The sequence below is a fragment of the Nanorana parkeri genome, unplaced genomic scaffold, assembly GCF_000935625.1.
Source record: "Nanorana parkeri isolate BGI_ZX_2015 unplaced genomic scaffold, ASM93562v1 scaffold545, whole genome shotgun sequence".
In the NCBI taxonomy this organism is placed as follows: Eukaryota; Metazoa; Chordata; class Amphibia; order Anura; family Dicroglossidae; genus Nanorana; species Nanorana parkeri.
In genome coordinates, this window is record NW_017306813.1 from 597,203 (window position 1) to 612,871 (window position 15,669).

Sequence of the window (15,669 nt, forward strand, 5' to 3'; positions counted from 1 at the left end):
AAAACTGAAAATGTTCTGTATGAAGAGGAAGTGACAGCTATTTGGCTATTGTGTGCCTACAGGCTCCAATGATGGGAATCTGTCTCTGAATACACAGTGGGGGACATTTATTAATTCTGTTGCACAGCACAGGCAATACTAAACAGGGGCATTGCGGCAGATTGTGCGTCATATTTATTACGAGGTTACAGCTTGAGTAATAAATTCTTACCTCAGCCGCTTTAAAGTAGCCCTGCGACACAATAAAACCCGACCACATTTTAAAGGAGAACTATGAGGTGAGTGCTTTTCACTCACCTCATAGTTCTAGCCGACCTGTGACAATGAGACTGTCACAGGTCGGCTCAGTAGATCGGGAGGTGAGCGAACATATACCGGCGTTCGCTCATCTCTCGCTCCTGTCACGGCTCTCTGCCGTGACAGGGGAGGGGCTGGATTCCCCCCGCTCCGATCCGCCAGCGCTGACTGGCGGAATGGACGGGGAGGGGGCGGGTACAGCTGGCTCTCCCTCTAGATAGGCAGAGCCAGCTGTCACTCACGCAGCTGGGCGGATCTCAACATCGATGTCGGGATCCGCTCCGGCTGCGGCGTCTCAGCATACCGCGAGCTGTAGCTATACTGAGCTTAGGGTAAAGGGAGGACGCTAGTTTGTGTCCTCCCGTTACCCTAAGGAGAACTATGAGGAAAAGCCCTGACCCCATAGTTCTCCTTTAATTGTGCGTCTGTTTAGAGTAAAAAATCTTATATTTAGTGATAAATCTGTTGCAGACCTGGCATATATATTGCAATTTGCTGGCCCAGGTTACAAGTGCACAGGTCACAAGTACACAGAAAAACTGCTCTATGAATGAGAGGCCGCATTTGTATCTCACTGTGTTTCTAATTTGATGACTAAATGCCCCTGAGGATGTTGTACAATATATACAGTTCACCTTAACATGTTTGCATGATCATTCCAATAAGAAAATACCTTCTACCTCCGGGTACATTTATGAGACATAATAGCCATACAGGTTATGGTGAGAAGGCACTAAAGAAATCAAGAAGCCCTACAACCCAATTACTGCACAAAACAGTTAGGGGGCTTTTTGACTACTTTTGTCTCTTCTCATTGTAACCTGTATGGTTATATTGTCTTGTTGGGTCTCTACTCCATAGAAGCCATGATTTCCATACACTGCACTGATGATGGCCAAATAGCATCTGTATACAGTTTGAAAAAAATGGCTCTATAATATTTGGCTACATTTGCATGCCGAAGCAAGGTGGGCTGGGGGGGGGGGGGGGCATGTGCCCCGGGTGCCCCTTTAGGAGAAGCTCCACTGGGTGTGTGGATGGAGAACTTCTCGCTTGGGGGAGGGAGCAACTCTAAGACTTTGCCCCGGGTGACAGAATGTCTAGCTTCCCCACTGCATACTGGTACATTTATCATATAAAACTAAAGGTCCCACATTGGTTCCCTCCCCCAGCTTCTCCCTTGTGTCCTGCTGAAATACTATTTAATTGCAGGGATACAGATTAACAACAAAAATGGAATGAATCAAGCGACTCAAAGACTTGCATTGTGAGAAGGAGCAGTAACTTGCAACCATTTTAAAGCAACACAGTCTCAGGAGTATCTGTAAGATGCAGAGCATCTCTTAACGACTTTGGGAGGCTTCATTTCATCACTGGGTGATGACTCTTAAGTGCCTCTCAAGCCTTCCAGGTGTGTTAAAATGTCTAGCTTCCCCATGTTGTATGTTTAGGATCGTGGGAATAGTTGGGAAGCAGTGGCGTAACCAGAGTTATGGGCGCCCGGGGCAGAACATTTTTTTGCCCCCCCCCATATTATATAAACACAGGTTGTTACGCCACTGTTGGGAAGATAACCATGAAAAACACCATATAGATAGCATCCCTGCTGGGCACTGAACCTAGGACCTTGTGCTGCATTTTGCACGGTGCCATATTGGATATAGCTATTGCTTTACTGTTGACACATGATAAGCGATCAGTCTTATTTAAAGCATCACTGAGGAGAGCAATCGCAATATGCAAAATGTTGTTCTGAAAAGTGCTGTGCTGAAAAGTGCTTAACAACCAATCAGATTTTTGTACACTGGTCTCGTTTTTGGGAAACATAAGTGCTGATTGGTTGTTGTAGGCTACTGCATTTTGTACTATTGAAAAACCCTTTTAAACTTCACACAGATACAACATACCAGCAAGTATCTCTGTGCTGCTTCCACATCCTCCTGCCTGTACGGATTGATGGGTTCAGCCCAGTCACAGTTGAGGGTGATGGAGATTTGTCCTCCCTGTGTGGTTCTGTATTTGTCATTGTACAGGTGCCAGGCCTCAGCATGAGCCTTTATCAAGTTGTGTCCTGCCACATACACCCCAACTCCGGGGGACCTTATGCCTTGAAACAGCAAGAGAACATTAAGGATCAAAAGGGTCACATCAAGGTGCATGTATCACTACAACAGAAATAGAAGGGGGATCCTCCAACGGGGCAATTGTTCTGGTGGCAGCTGTCTAAAAGTGGACTTTCTTTACCTAAACAGATTTCCGCTCACTTCCTTCAGCATCCAGAGAACAGTAAGCGAACGGGACAACGGAAAAAAGAAAGCCTGACATGGGTTCAACCATTCCTTATTGTAAAATAAAGATAACTGCATGGCTTTTGAGTGGTCTCAAAACTGTGGCTTGCCTTTAAATGGCCATTGGGGCACTATTCCACCCACTGACACCAATGGTGGGGCATTATTCCTCCCACTAATACCACTGATAGTATACTACTCCTCCCACTAATACCAATGATAGAAGTTAACACTATTCCTCCCTCTAATATCAATGACAGAACACAATTCCCACCACTGACACCAATGATGGGGCACTATTCCGACCACTAATACCAATGATAGGACACTATTCCCTCCATTAATACCAATGATGAGACCCTATTCCTCCCACTAACACCAACGATGGGGCACTAGCATTAGTATTATTCAGTATCTCCGCTCTTGAATTGTTATAATACTGCAGCCTTACCCCTTGGGTTGCCATACAATATCCAGGCTCTGTGGCAATATAAGTTAAGGTAAGATACTGACTTAATCTAATTAGCACCTAAATAAGCCACATATATACATATATGTTACGTTTTAAAGAGTATGGAGGGGGGGGGGATCCCTACTTACCTTCCAGTAAATACTTTTTTTTTTTTTATTATTTAGTGTCAAGCTTTAAGGCCCCCATAGAGGCTGTTCTATTACTCTTAAAGCTGCCATACAACAAAAGCTTTGACAATGGTCAGTTTTACCCTTTTCCAGCAACCTTCACATTTAAGTCATACCGTATACTCCATGGATAAATCAACTCAATGTAATATTTTGTTTCATTACCCTTACCTGGTGCAAATGAGCCTTCCCCATATCCCAGATAGGCAATGATGTATGGCTCATTCAGGGTGATCCAGAACTTCACTTTGTCCCCCAGTCTCTCGAAGAGCACATCTGAGTAGTCTCTAAATCTCTCCACTATGGTTTCATTTTCCCAGCCACCTACATTCTGTAGAGCTTGCGGCAGATCCCAGTGATATATTGTCACCTGGATATAAAGAAATATTTGCATTGTAAAGTATCACTTAAGTGGTGGTTCCAGGAACAAACGTCCAGTAACATGGTAAGAAGGTTCTGCTGAAAGTAAGGATTAATGTTCAGGTTGGCTGATCCTCACCGTCAGCAGTAACCACATACCCAAATGTCTACGCTTTTGGTCATGTGACCAGCACTAGCGTAAGCCTGAAGCAGCACATTTACCTACCAATGGTCAACAATAGGAAAAAAAAATATTCTTGATTTACCTGGGGGGTGATACCGGCATCCAGTAAGGCGTCAATAAATCGAACATAGTAATTGAGCCCTGGTTCATTCACAAAGTTTTTTGTACCGTCTGGGAGAACCCTCGGCCAGGAGATGGAGAAGCGGTAGTGGGTGACCCTCAGACTTTTCAGCATCTCTACATCTTCATCAATACGGTAGTAACTGTTGCATGCTACATCTCCATTGCTCCCATCTACAATCTTTGACTCTGTGTGTGAGAACTGGTCCCAGATGCTGAGCCCTTTCCCGTCCGCCCTCCAGGCTCCCTCAATCTGCAAATCAGAAAGAACATGGAGTTAGGGCAGAATACATTCCTGAGTACATATGGAGTTGTACACTAGCAATTTAATTAGCTGTCTCAATTGGGTGCATGCACCATTTGTGCGCACTGTCCAACAAGGACCTTCTGGTAATTTAGAAGGCCATTTACACATGATGTGGCTCTGTTGGGTGCTGGAAACCCTCCTTCTCTCACGTAAACCTGGACTTTGCTCACTTCTAGGGCAAGTGAGACGCAAGAGGCATTTCTCATGATGTCCTAACCACTTCCCTTAAATAAACAGGGGGAAAAGCCTCTAGTCTGCCAATTCGAATATTTGAAAGTAATGTGGAATTACATTTAAAAAAACCTTAATGCTAAATCTCCTGTGCCACAATATATATCAATTTCACAATCTCGGGTGCCTTCAAAATGCCTGTTGGCTCTTAGCTCTAAATTCAGCAATTGTATCCATCTCTTTGAATGATCAAGTATAACTAAAAATAATCTGATTATTTAATTAATTTAGTTAAACCTTATTTTAATATTTCCATTTTTCTAAATATTCTTCACCAGATGAAACATTCTGGTTTATTTAAAGTGAATCTCTAGCCAATATTTATTTTTCTACATTTGGATAAAGTGGGGAAGTATTAAACCTCAAAAAAACTAAACTCAGGAGTTAAATCTTAAAAATGCATTTCAGTACCTTAACTATTAACAAAAATGTATCTTATTTGTGTATCACTCGGCTGTAGATCCTCCAATCATCTCTGAATTGGTGCCGACACTGTCCTTCCTTCTGGAGGGGGGCTACTTTTGTTCCCCATGGTCCCTGTGTGTGTTGTAAAGTAGTCACCGCTCTAAGATCACTCCTGTGATGGACTACAATCTCAGGTTTAGTTGACTAATGTGTATTGAAATTATAGTCCATCACCAACCCAAAGTAACCAGTCAAAGTTTATCTTTACCTGGCATGCCTACAGCAACCTGGTACGTAACTAATTGGTCTTTACAGTTTGATAGGGAAAGATATGGTTATGCCTGTCAGCAAAAGCATGAATAAAAGTTATTTCCAGATAACTGCCATCACTTTACCTGAAAAGAAGAGGAGGCCATACCCCAAGCGAAGTCAGGGCGGAATTCATCATAAAGGAATATATCATCACTAGTCTGTACTATTCCATTGTTGCGTATCACCTCTGCATAGTAGATAGCTGTGCGTTTGGCTGTCCTTGGCCGATTGGGATTATTGAAATCCACATGATGAAGACCAAACCGTAGTCGGTATCCTTGTTCCCACTCAAAAGTGTCCAATAGGGACCACGCACAGTAACCCTTCAGATTGATGCCATCTAGGCTGTAAGCTTCACAAAAGAAGAAACAGACAGACTGTAAAAATGTGCAAAAGCTCTGTCAACCGGCTTTTATGGAAAAAGAAGAACACTGAAGTATAGTCGCTATGTTCCTCTACTAAACAATGAGCACAGTATTATGTGTGATTAGCAAATAAGGTTTCCTCCATATACATGTATAATCAGCAACTATAAAGAGTGAACAGATATATAGTGGAAGCCTTCCCTGGTCTCTGTGTTGGGTTTCAAACATGTGAATCACCAATCCAGGACCAGCAATAAAGCACAACTCTGAGCAACATTAAAAAAAAAGTGATCCCTAGCTGGGGATTAAAACAAAAAAAGCAGCTCTGAATGCAATATTTACCTCTTCTACTGTGCAGCACTATCCCCCGCAGCAATTCCTTTCCACCACAGATGTCCTCTGTCTTGAATGATGCCCAACATAATTCAAACCAAAAGACTGAAGACATCAAGTGATGGCAGGGTGTAGGCAGGCCCGTCTTTAATACTGATCGGACCCTGGGAAAACATTTTCTTGGGCCCCCCCCCCCAGGAATTTATCTCACCTCCCCAACACCAAGAAAAAAAAAAAAACAGCGATCATGTTGCGCTAGGAATAGAAAACAGTGTATGATAGATTTCCAGCTGCAACAATGTGAAAGGCCCGTGTGACACTTACATGTCACGCTACGCGGGCGGGGGAGGAGCTACACCTGTAGTATGCGATTGTGCAGATCGCATAGGAAAATAGGTTATGGCATTGCGGCTGCTACCATAACGTATTTTACTATGCGATCCGATCGGCAAGTTTCTGCGGGCTCAAGGGGCAGCTGCTTTGGGCCCCACAACCATGATTGGGCCCCGGGCAACTGCCCCCTTTGCCCCGCGTTAAAGACGGCCCTGGGTGTAGGGATGTTCAGATACAGTGCCGATACTTGGCATTTTCACGAGAACTACCAGGGTTGCAGCGGTTGCAGCTGGGACATGGCTCTGGCGCTCCACCACTGTCCTGAAATCTTTAGTCTGTATTATTGTAGGAAAACTGTCACATGACAATAAACAAACATGTATCTGTGAGTACTTGGTCTGGAAAGAATGGTATTGGTGCATCCCTAATATATATATATATATATATAACAAATCATACATGAAAACGGGCATGCCCAAATCCCAGGAGCCCCACATGCTCCATTAAAAATGACAGCTGCCTCCTAACTTTTTGAATTTTTCTCTATTCTATTCCTGGAGCTGGAAAAGTATCAGTACATGTACCAAGTACGGTATTTGGTTTCTGAACATCCCTAGCAGGATGTCCTGGACTGAGCATCACTATGGTGCCCTGCACTTGCATAATGATATGCAGAGAGGGATAAAATTACATCAGCACCCTCTGTATGATTAAGGACTGTACACATTACAGAAGAAAGTCTGAAGAGAACATCGCATATCACGTGCATGGCCTGAAGACATCTGAATAATAGTAAGTGTAAAAAATGGGTACAGAAAACAGTGATGGGGCTGGTGGGTGTTGGGTAACTGTGGGGGGAGCAAAGAGCCCAGGGTTGGGCTTTACCTCATCAAAATCAGAGCTGCTTTTCTGCAAACTGGTTCTGGGCTCAGGAAGTATTAACGCCATGGGATCATCAGGACAAGTAGACAAATAGCCAATTTTCAAAGGGAAGTCATCAGAGGAAGTCTACATAAATATGTAGATGGTCCTTTCATGACAGGTTTCCTTTAAAAAGTATCTCCAACATAATCTAGGAATCTAAAGCAGCAAGTCTTTGCTCAGCCTAAAATGTATGCTAGCATTTAACATTAAGACACGGCTGGTGTTGTGTTTTTTTTTACTTATTATTTTTACTTATTTTAGTCACTGTTTCCTTCTGTAGAAAAAATATAATGTGAGATATGTGCAGGTACTATAGATAGATAGATAGATAGATAGATAGATAGATAGATAGATAGATAGATAGATAGATAGACTGTTTTACAGACCTTTCAGTGCTTCATCAATGTATGTCTTGTAATATTCTATTCGGGCAATGTCATCAAAATCTGGGTTGCTGTCCATAGAAAGTCCACTTTCTGTAACATAGATTGGGATATTCCCATACTCTTCTTTTACCCAATTAAGCAGCCTCCGCATCCCCCAGGCTACTGCCCTGTAAGCCTCATTAAAAGCTGTGGTAGGCCAACTATCATCAAATCTTTCTGCAGTGTCAATGTCCGCATCGAAAGATGGAGGGTGCAGGCTGTTAACATTCTGCTGAACTATTTTGGTGGTGTAGATATTAATACAGAAAACGTCAGCGGTGCCCAGAATATAGGCCTTCTCTTCCTCTGTAAAAGCTGGAAGTCTGGAGGATGGGAGACCCTGTAGCACACTCTTGTTGGAAACTTGCCACTTCATGGCCTCAGGGTAATCACCGTTTATATAGATGGGGTGAGCAAACCACCCCAGCTTAAACTGCAGGGAGCGGTCAGCGGCTTCGATGTCCCTTGGGTTTGTTCGGTCATTGGGTTCCACCCAGTTTGTGTTCAGGCTTAATGAAATCACTCCGCTTTGGCTTCCCCGATAGTTCTCATCATAAGTATGGTAGACTCTGGCATGGGCTTTCAACAAGTTGTGACCTACCCTGTATGGAGCATAACCAGGGTCTTTTACTGCAGGTGGATGTGTACCAGTTCCATAGCCAGCTGTTGCAATGGTGTAAGGTTGGTGGAATGTCATCCAGAACTTGACCCTATTTCCAAATGTGCGAAAGCAAAAGTCAGCATAGTTATTGAAGGCTTCAATAACAGCGTCATTCTCCCAGCCACCCAAATCCTGGAGAGCTTGAGGAAGATCAAATTGGTAAAGGGTCACCATTGGAGAAATGTTACTTGCTAGCAGACTGTTAATGAGTCTATTATAATACTCAACACCTTTGTCATTGGGTGTGCCTTGCCCAGTTGGAAATATTCTAGACCAGGAGATGGAAAAGCGGTAACTGTTCACTCCTAGGCCTCTAAGCATATACAAGTCCGCATCTAGCTGGTGGTAACTGTCAGATGCAATGTCCCCATTGCCATTATTAAATACATTTCCAGGTATATGTGTAAATGTGTCCCATATACTAGGCCCCTTTCCATCTTCATTCCATGCTCCTTCCACCTGGTAGGCTGATGTTGAAACCCCCCATTTGAAATCTTCTGGAACAGATGCATAATGATACATGTCTCTCTCAAAGGCCGTCTGGCCTGAAAACCTCTCCCACACAACTTTTGCCTTTGAAGGGACCTCTGATGCTGGCTGGGGAGCCAGATTTTGAGACTGCAGCCACTCTGCACTGAAAAGCTTACTAGCAGTTTTGATTCTTGGAAAGCCGTTGTTCTCAATAATGGTGGCGTATGAATAGGCGGATGCTTTGGGGGTCCGTTGTCTGTTTGAGTTTTGGAAATCGACATAATGTAAGCCGAATCTCTGGCTGTATCCGTCAGGGCCCTCAAAGCCATCCAGGAGGGACCGGACTATGTAAACTCTTATAAATATACCATCAGTAGTGGATGCTGCAGGTAGGATAAAGATGCACAAAAGTCAGAACATGCATGCATATGAAGGCTGGGTCCAGAATAGTTTACCTTATCAACATGGATACTCCAATCAAGCATGACAATTGAGCATTTCAAGTGACACTAAGGGGGGGTTGGAAGTAACCTGCTGAAGCTATGAGGTGCAGGCATCTTTAACCAGAAGCCTCCTAAAACCTCCAGTCATGAGCAAATCTCACTTTTGATTGTGCTAAAGCTTGCTCACCTCTCCCTAGCTTCGGCATACCTCTATCGGCCGATAAGGGTTCTCATCATAGTTATGGTCTCATAGGAATGTGTAGGGGCAGGGCTCAGAACCAAGGTCTGATACTACCCGGAAATATTGGCCAGTCAGCATTGTCTGGCATTTGGCTGTGACAGGAGGGTTTGGGAAGCGCCATGCAGGTATTGACAACTCTAGATACTTGCACTCTACACTTGCCGCAGTTTTCCACTCATCCCCATGACACAGTCTCTTTAAAATCAGTTAGGGAAACACACATTTTTTGCTGGGCGACTTTGATTAAATCTTGGCTTTCATCCTGTCTGGGTTAACAGGTGGGAAGGGCAGGATAGGGTGAAAGGGTGACAGGGTACTAGGTTACTAGGTCCCTCCACCTCAGTTCCAGACAACCTGCCTGTCAACCATTGCCCCTTATCTTGGGTTATAAAAAAAAAGGAAGGTGGGGCTTGAGAGTAAAGTGTGGGGAGTTTGCCCGGCGGAGTGTGTGCCTAGGTTCCTGTTATGATGGGACATATATTATGCTGCATCATGAGACGTGAGTACCTCATTGGGAGGAAAAACCCTATAGAATGGGAGAAGTGCAAGCTAGGGAGTTGGTTCGCCTATGGCAGCTAATTAAGCACTGGCCTAATTGCAAGGAGTGATGTCTGGTAATACAAAATACAAAATGTTCTGCCATTTTGTTGGAAACGTAAAGGGAAATGTACAGTGTGTTAATCTCCTGTTCAATTACCATCGTTTGGGGTAAAGCTTGAGTTCTACTTATTTAAAACTCAAGTGGGCATTCTTTATTCTATGTTGAGATGAGGAAGATATAAAGAAAAAGGGGCTGTCATGCAGCAAGGTCTGGAAGCTTGGTGTCCGCTCTATTTTTGCAAGGGTTAACATGAGCGCTGAAGATTACACTTATAGGTTAGTCCTGGGATAATGGGACAAGGGATCATTGAGATAGATAGAGTAGAGGGAGACAGTGGAAACCAGCCTATAGACTCTGGGGGTTGTCCTGGGGTGGGATCTGGCCTCCAGAAACAAATTCGTTTTTGGCAGATATGGTTAGGGGCCTGGGGCCCAATACAACTCCGCAGTACCCTGTGAGCACTGATGTAGTGTTTTCATTCCCAGACAGAAAAGGGGGCTGGCCTTCTACTAGGGAACACATAGATCAATGAAAAAATCAGGCTAAGTTTTCCCTGAATCCGAGGATTTTTCTGGGCCTACAGCATGAGAATGACGTTACATAGAACAAATTCTGATTGCTATAGTGTCAAGGGTACAAAATAATATAATGAAAAAAGAAGGAAGGACCCATGGGGTTTTTGTTAGCATGGTAGCCAGTTGTACAAAATCAGTGAATACCAAAATACAAATTATAGCTGATGAAGGTAGGCAGAGCCCCTTGGGTGAAGTTATAGGGAATCTATCTCTTTGTCCATACAGAGCAAAGCGACAGGTTCTCTTAAAAATCACCTTCCCTGCCCCCACGCTTCCCCAGCTCTCTGTTTGCTGCGCGTCTAAACCCTGCATAAGCTCTGTTACCTCCTTGCACATGATAGAAAATTTAGGCCTGGTGATTTGCCACTTAGCTCCATGTATTGCATCCACGGAAAAAATGGAAGAAGGCCACATGCTGCCCTGCGCCCACAATGTGCCTTTTAAATTCTACATCTCTTATTAAATGGAAAATACCTTTAAGAGCCTCGTTGATGTAGGAGGTTAGGTACTGCACTCGGGCTGTGTCATTGAATGCGTCTGCAGTATCGGATGTTGGCATTCCATTGCCAGTTATAAATGTTGACAGTCCAGCGTTCCCATACTCTTGCTTGATATAATTCAAAAGCCTCCTGAAGCCCCATGGCACCACTGAGATCCACGGCAAGGAGGTGGTTGGCCAGGATGGATCCACGTGCGCAGTAAACCCACCAATATTATCATAGCTGGGCTCACAAACAGAGCTGCTGGAGACATTGACCAGTCGGGACGTGTAGTGGGAGATCCCAAAGAAGTCTGCAGTACCCAGAATATAGGCCTTCTCTGCTTCAGTGAAAGTGGGCAATGGAGCCACTATGCTGGGGCACTGGACGTTCTTCTGATGCACCTGTGTTTTCAGAACCTCTGGGTAGTCTCCATTCACTAGAATAGGATGAGCGAACCATCCCAGCATGAACTGGAGATATCGCTCTGCAGCCCTCACACTTTCTGGGTCATTGGGGTTTGCCGGCTCTGCCCAGTCTGAATTCAGAGACATGCCCACCGCCCCATATTGCTCGGGGCGGTATTTATCATCATAGACATGCCAGGCCTTTGCGTGAGCCTTCAAAATATTGTGAGTCACCTGTAAAAATAACATAAGAAACAGTCTTATAGAATAGAAAGCCTTGCTCGACTCCAAAACCACATACTGTATACATTTTCAAATACGACTCTAGTGTATGTCAAGCCAAGAATTTATTTTCAAGCTTTGGATAGGGTTGGTTAGAACTTCTGTCAGGCTTTTACTGCTATATGGAATGGAAGGGATATCCCTTAGTCTGGAGAGATCTCCTCTCATTTCCTGTTGCACTTTAAGACAGTAAATTAAAAAAATAACCTGAATGGGGCATATGCAGCAAACAAAAAAAAACCTCATTAGGGCATATGCAGCAAACAAAGAAAAACCTCATTGGGGCTAATGCAGCAAACAAAGAAAAACCTCATTGGGGCTAATGCAGCAAACAAAGAAAAGCCTCATTGGGGCTAAGGCAGCAAACAAAGAAAAACCTCATTGGGGCTAATGCAGCAAACAAAGAAAAACCTCATTGGGGCTAAGGCAGCAAACAAAGAAAAACCTCATTGGGGCTAATGCAGCAAACAAAGAAAAACCTCATTGGGGCTAAGGCAGCAAACAAAGAAAAACCTCATTGGGGCTAAGGCAGCAAACAAAGAAAAACCTCATTGGGGCTAATGCAGCAAACAAAGAAAAACCTCATTGGGGCTAAGGCAGCAAACAAAGAAAAACCTCAGTGGGGCTAATGCAGCAAACAAAAAAAAACCTAATTGGGGCTAATGCAGCAAACAAAGAAAAACCTCATTGGGGCATATGCAGCAAACAAAAAAAACCTCATTGGGATTTTTTTGCCATTTCCTACCTTCATTCCATGGATTTGATAAAGACCTTTGGGTTAAAACGTGTTTGGACTAGAAACACCTCTGAACCATAGGATGCAGTGTTCTGTAGTTAACAAGTTCAAGTGAACTGGCGACAGTTGATAACATTGCTTGAGATTCATTTCAGTGCTCAGGGTGCTACAAGGGCACTGGATTACTGGCAGGATTAACAGGAATTTTACTGTACTTGCAAAAAATCTACTTAGCCTACAAAAAGAAAACTAATTCAGCCGCCGCCACCACATCTAAGGACTGGTGAGCTGCAATCTATTATATTTTCGTTCTTTGGTTTAGATATGCTTTTATGATGCATTCATGAACACAGAGCTAAATGAGTGTATGTCTTTTATATCTGGCAGGAGTTCAGCCTCAGGGCACCTTACTTTGCTGGCGAGTTGCTGTCTGACTGGTGGTGAGGTTGGCGTTCTGTTGGTATTTGTTTACGGTTCAGATTGGATGTGTTCATCATCATATAATTGACAGCTCCACCATTATTATTATCACTGATATTATTATCATCAATTACAATAAATGGAGGATAAGTGCATGAGGAATTAATAATTTATTGAGTTTTTTAGTTAGAAAGAATGTTATGACTTTTATTTATAAAGGTTTTACCTTGAATGGGGCGCTCCCTGGATCTTTAATCCCAGGTGCATGCTCCCCGGTACCATGACCGGCATAACTGACCACCCAGGGCTCATGGAAGGTGATCCACATCTTTACTCGGTCCCCGAAGCTGCTAAAGCAGAAATCAGCATATTCCTCAAAGGCGGCAATAATGGCCTCGTTCTGCCAGCCACCCGTCTCCTGCAGGGCCTGAGGCAGATCCCAGTGGTAGAGTGCCACAATCGGTGTGATGTTTTCTTCTATTAATTTATTAATTAACTTATTGTAGTATTTCACCCCCGCTGCGCTGACTGAGGAGATGCGCCCTGTTGGGAAGATTCGGGACCAGGAGATGGAGAAGTAGTGGACCTTAGCCTGTAGACTCTTTAGGAGGTATACATCATAGTCAATCTTGTTGTAGCCGTCAGAGGCCACATTTCCAGTGGCGTTGCCTTGAGCGTGGCCTTGTTGTCCAAACACGTCCCATATAGACTGCCCTCTTCCTCCCTCGGCCCAGCCTCCTTCTACTTTGAAGGCCGCGGAAGAAGAACCCCACAAGATTCTACCACCGAATGGTTCAGACAAGAAGGCATCACGCTCAGCTGGTGTCTGGTTGGCAAACTTCTCCCAAACTGTGGTATACGCTGACCGTGAAGATAAAGATCCACCCAGCTGCCTCTGTGATCTGCAACACACAAAACAAGCTGCATTTTCCTATGGTGCCAGGAATTTCAATGAGAGAAATCACTTTCCTAGAAAACGTTATTTGATGATGATTGTAAGCACTTGCTGGATTGTTTCCTAGAGTTGCTGTTGAAGCTAACTAGTCTGTCCACCATATCTCATTTTTACAATGTTAATTGGGGGACACAGAAGACCTTTGGAATATTAGGTGAGAGTCCTAGGAGGTAGTACAGTTTTAACTTGGAAAGTATTTCTTCTTGTTGAAGACTGAAGGTAGGATATCCATGAAGGAGAGTATGTGCATATAATACGGCAATGTAACACTGGGCCACCAAACTCAGACATTCACTGTGGGCTTACACAATTGTCTAAATCCTTCCTCTGTGCTGCGGCCATGCTTTCAGCTGCATACCCCGAGGCCTCGTTCTCCCTTTTGGCAATTGTAGTTAGGCACCTGCCTAACCTCTGGCCTTCTCCTTGTTGTAAGCTTGCTAGTTTTGGGATCTTCCACACTTGGAACTGACTCGAATCCTTTGCTTAGATAAAATTCCCATAATCCAACCTTCTTCTCAGTTGCTGTCTTTAATGGCATTGCTAGAGATAAGAAGATAGGCTCCAGGAGTGTCTTGCTGAATCTGAGATAGCTTATTATGTAAAGTCATAGCATAACACAGCAGTGGGATCACAAGTCCAGGACACGTTTCACACTTGCAAGTACTTATTGATCACCTTTATGTGTGAAACACATCTATAGTTTGTGATCCCGGTGATGGGATATGATATGATTTTACATAATAAAATATCTCCAATTCAGCAAGACACTCCAGGAGCCTGGCTTCCTATCTGTATCAGTGCACAGCTTTGGCAATGCTAAGGTTCCTGAAGAGCGCTGCTGAGTGGACTGGGCTTGGTATTCCTGGCCCTAGCAGGGTATGTAATGGTCTAAAGTTTTAATTGCATGGATGATGATTCCTAAGTGCTGAGCGAGCCAAAGCTGTCTAAGGCTGTCATCAACATCACGCTCTGGGCTCGAAAGCCTTCAAGATGTGTCTACATGAGAACATTTTTGGTAAGTTTTGTGACTTCCTGCACCTTCTCTCTCTTGCTCATATCCTAAATTTTGCAATGTCAGGTCTTGATAATCATTTAGCTCTAAGTACCATTAAAGCGGACCTTTACACTCAAAAATCAAATTCTACCAATGCATCCCTCTGTGTATGATGATTAATAATAACATAGACATGTCAGGTGTAAAATGCTGTGATTGTGAAATACTTACACTTGCAGAGCATTCACTTCCTACTTTGAAAGGGGAAAATTACTTCAGTTTGCCAAAGCAATGCACACTGAGAGTGTCTTGTCATCAGCAGAGCATTGCTGGGAAATCTCATTTGTAATCTTGCAAGATCTCAGGGAAAGGCATTTTCCTCCCCTGAGATGATGTGCATGGTCACATGTCCTACTCACATGTCTAGTCACATCCAGGAATTAAAAAGAGAGCTAGTAATCTGCCCTTAGTAAACATGGCCACTGTCAGAAGACTGGGCAAGAAAAGTGAAAAAAGGTATGCAAAGAATACAAAGCCGTCAATTATCTAGAAGTATGTGTTTGTAGATTGTCATCACTAAACATTTCTAAAGGTCTTTGTGGTTATTTTAAATATATGGGTAAAGGTCCACTTTAAGGGACACCCTCCACCCAGCACGAAAGATGTTTTAAGGAAACTTCTGACTCAGCCAATAGATAAGCATCAATAAATGCAAATCATACTTACCCTACTTTACCAGAAGACGCAGTGAGGAAATTGTTGACATCATATCCTAAGAAGGTGGCACCTGTCCCAGTTATAGCTGAGAAGAAAACAGAGATAATTACTGTAATATGTATGGAGCCTGCAGACACAAGTAGAGATAATGTAAATGACACATG

The 15,669-nt window shown here is 43.6% G+C and overlaps 1 protein-coding gene across 1 annotated transcript in view; it reads right to left on the reverse strand.

Annotated features, from left to right (window-relative positions):
- Nucleotides 1-15,669, reverse strand: part of LOC108791337 (lactase-phlorizin hydrolase-like) — a 29,916-nt gene that overhangs the window by 7,610 nt on the left and 6,637 nt on the right. The window contains exons 5-12 of the mRNA XM_018561800.1: nt 15,515-15,590; nt 13,066-13,741; nt 10,990-11,635; nt 7,485-9,038; nt 5,227-5,495; nt 3,851-4,141; nt 3,396-3,594; nt 2,205-2,404 (exon numbers count right to left, since the gene is read on the reverse strand). Of these exons, the coding sequence (XP_018417302.1) occupies nt 2,205-2,404; nt 3,396-3,594; nt 3,851-4,141; nt 5,227-5,495; nt 7,485-9,038; nt 10,990-11,635; nt 13,066-13,741; nt 15,515-15,590 (3,911 nt within the window). The remainder of the gene's footprint in view (nt 1-2,204; nt 2,405-3,395; nt 3,595-3,850; nt 4,142-5,226; nt 5,496-7,484; nt 9,039-10,989; nt 11,636-13,065; nt 13,742-15,514; nt 15,591-15,669) is intronic.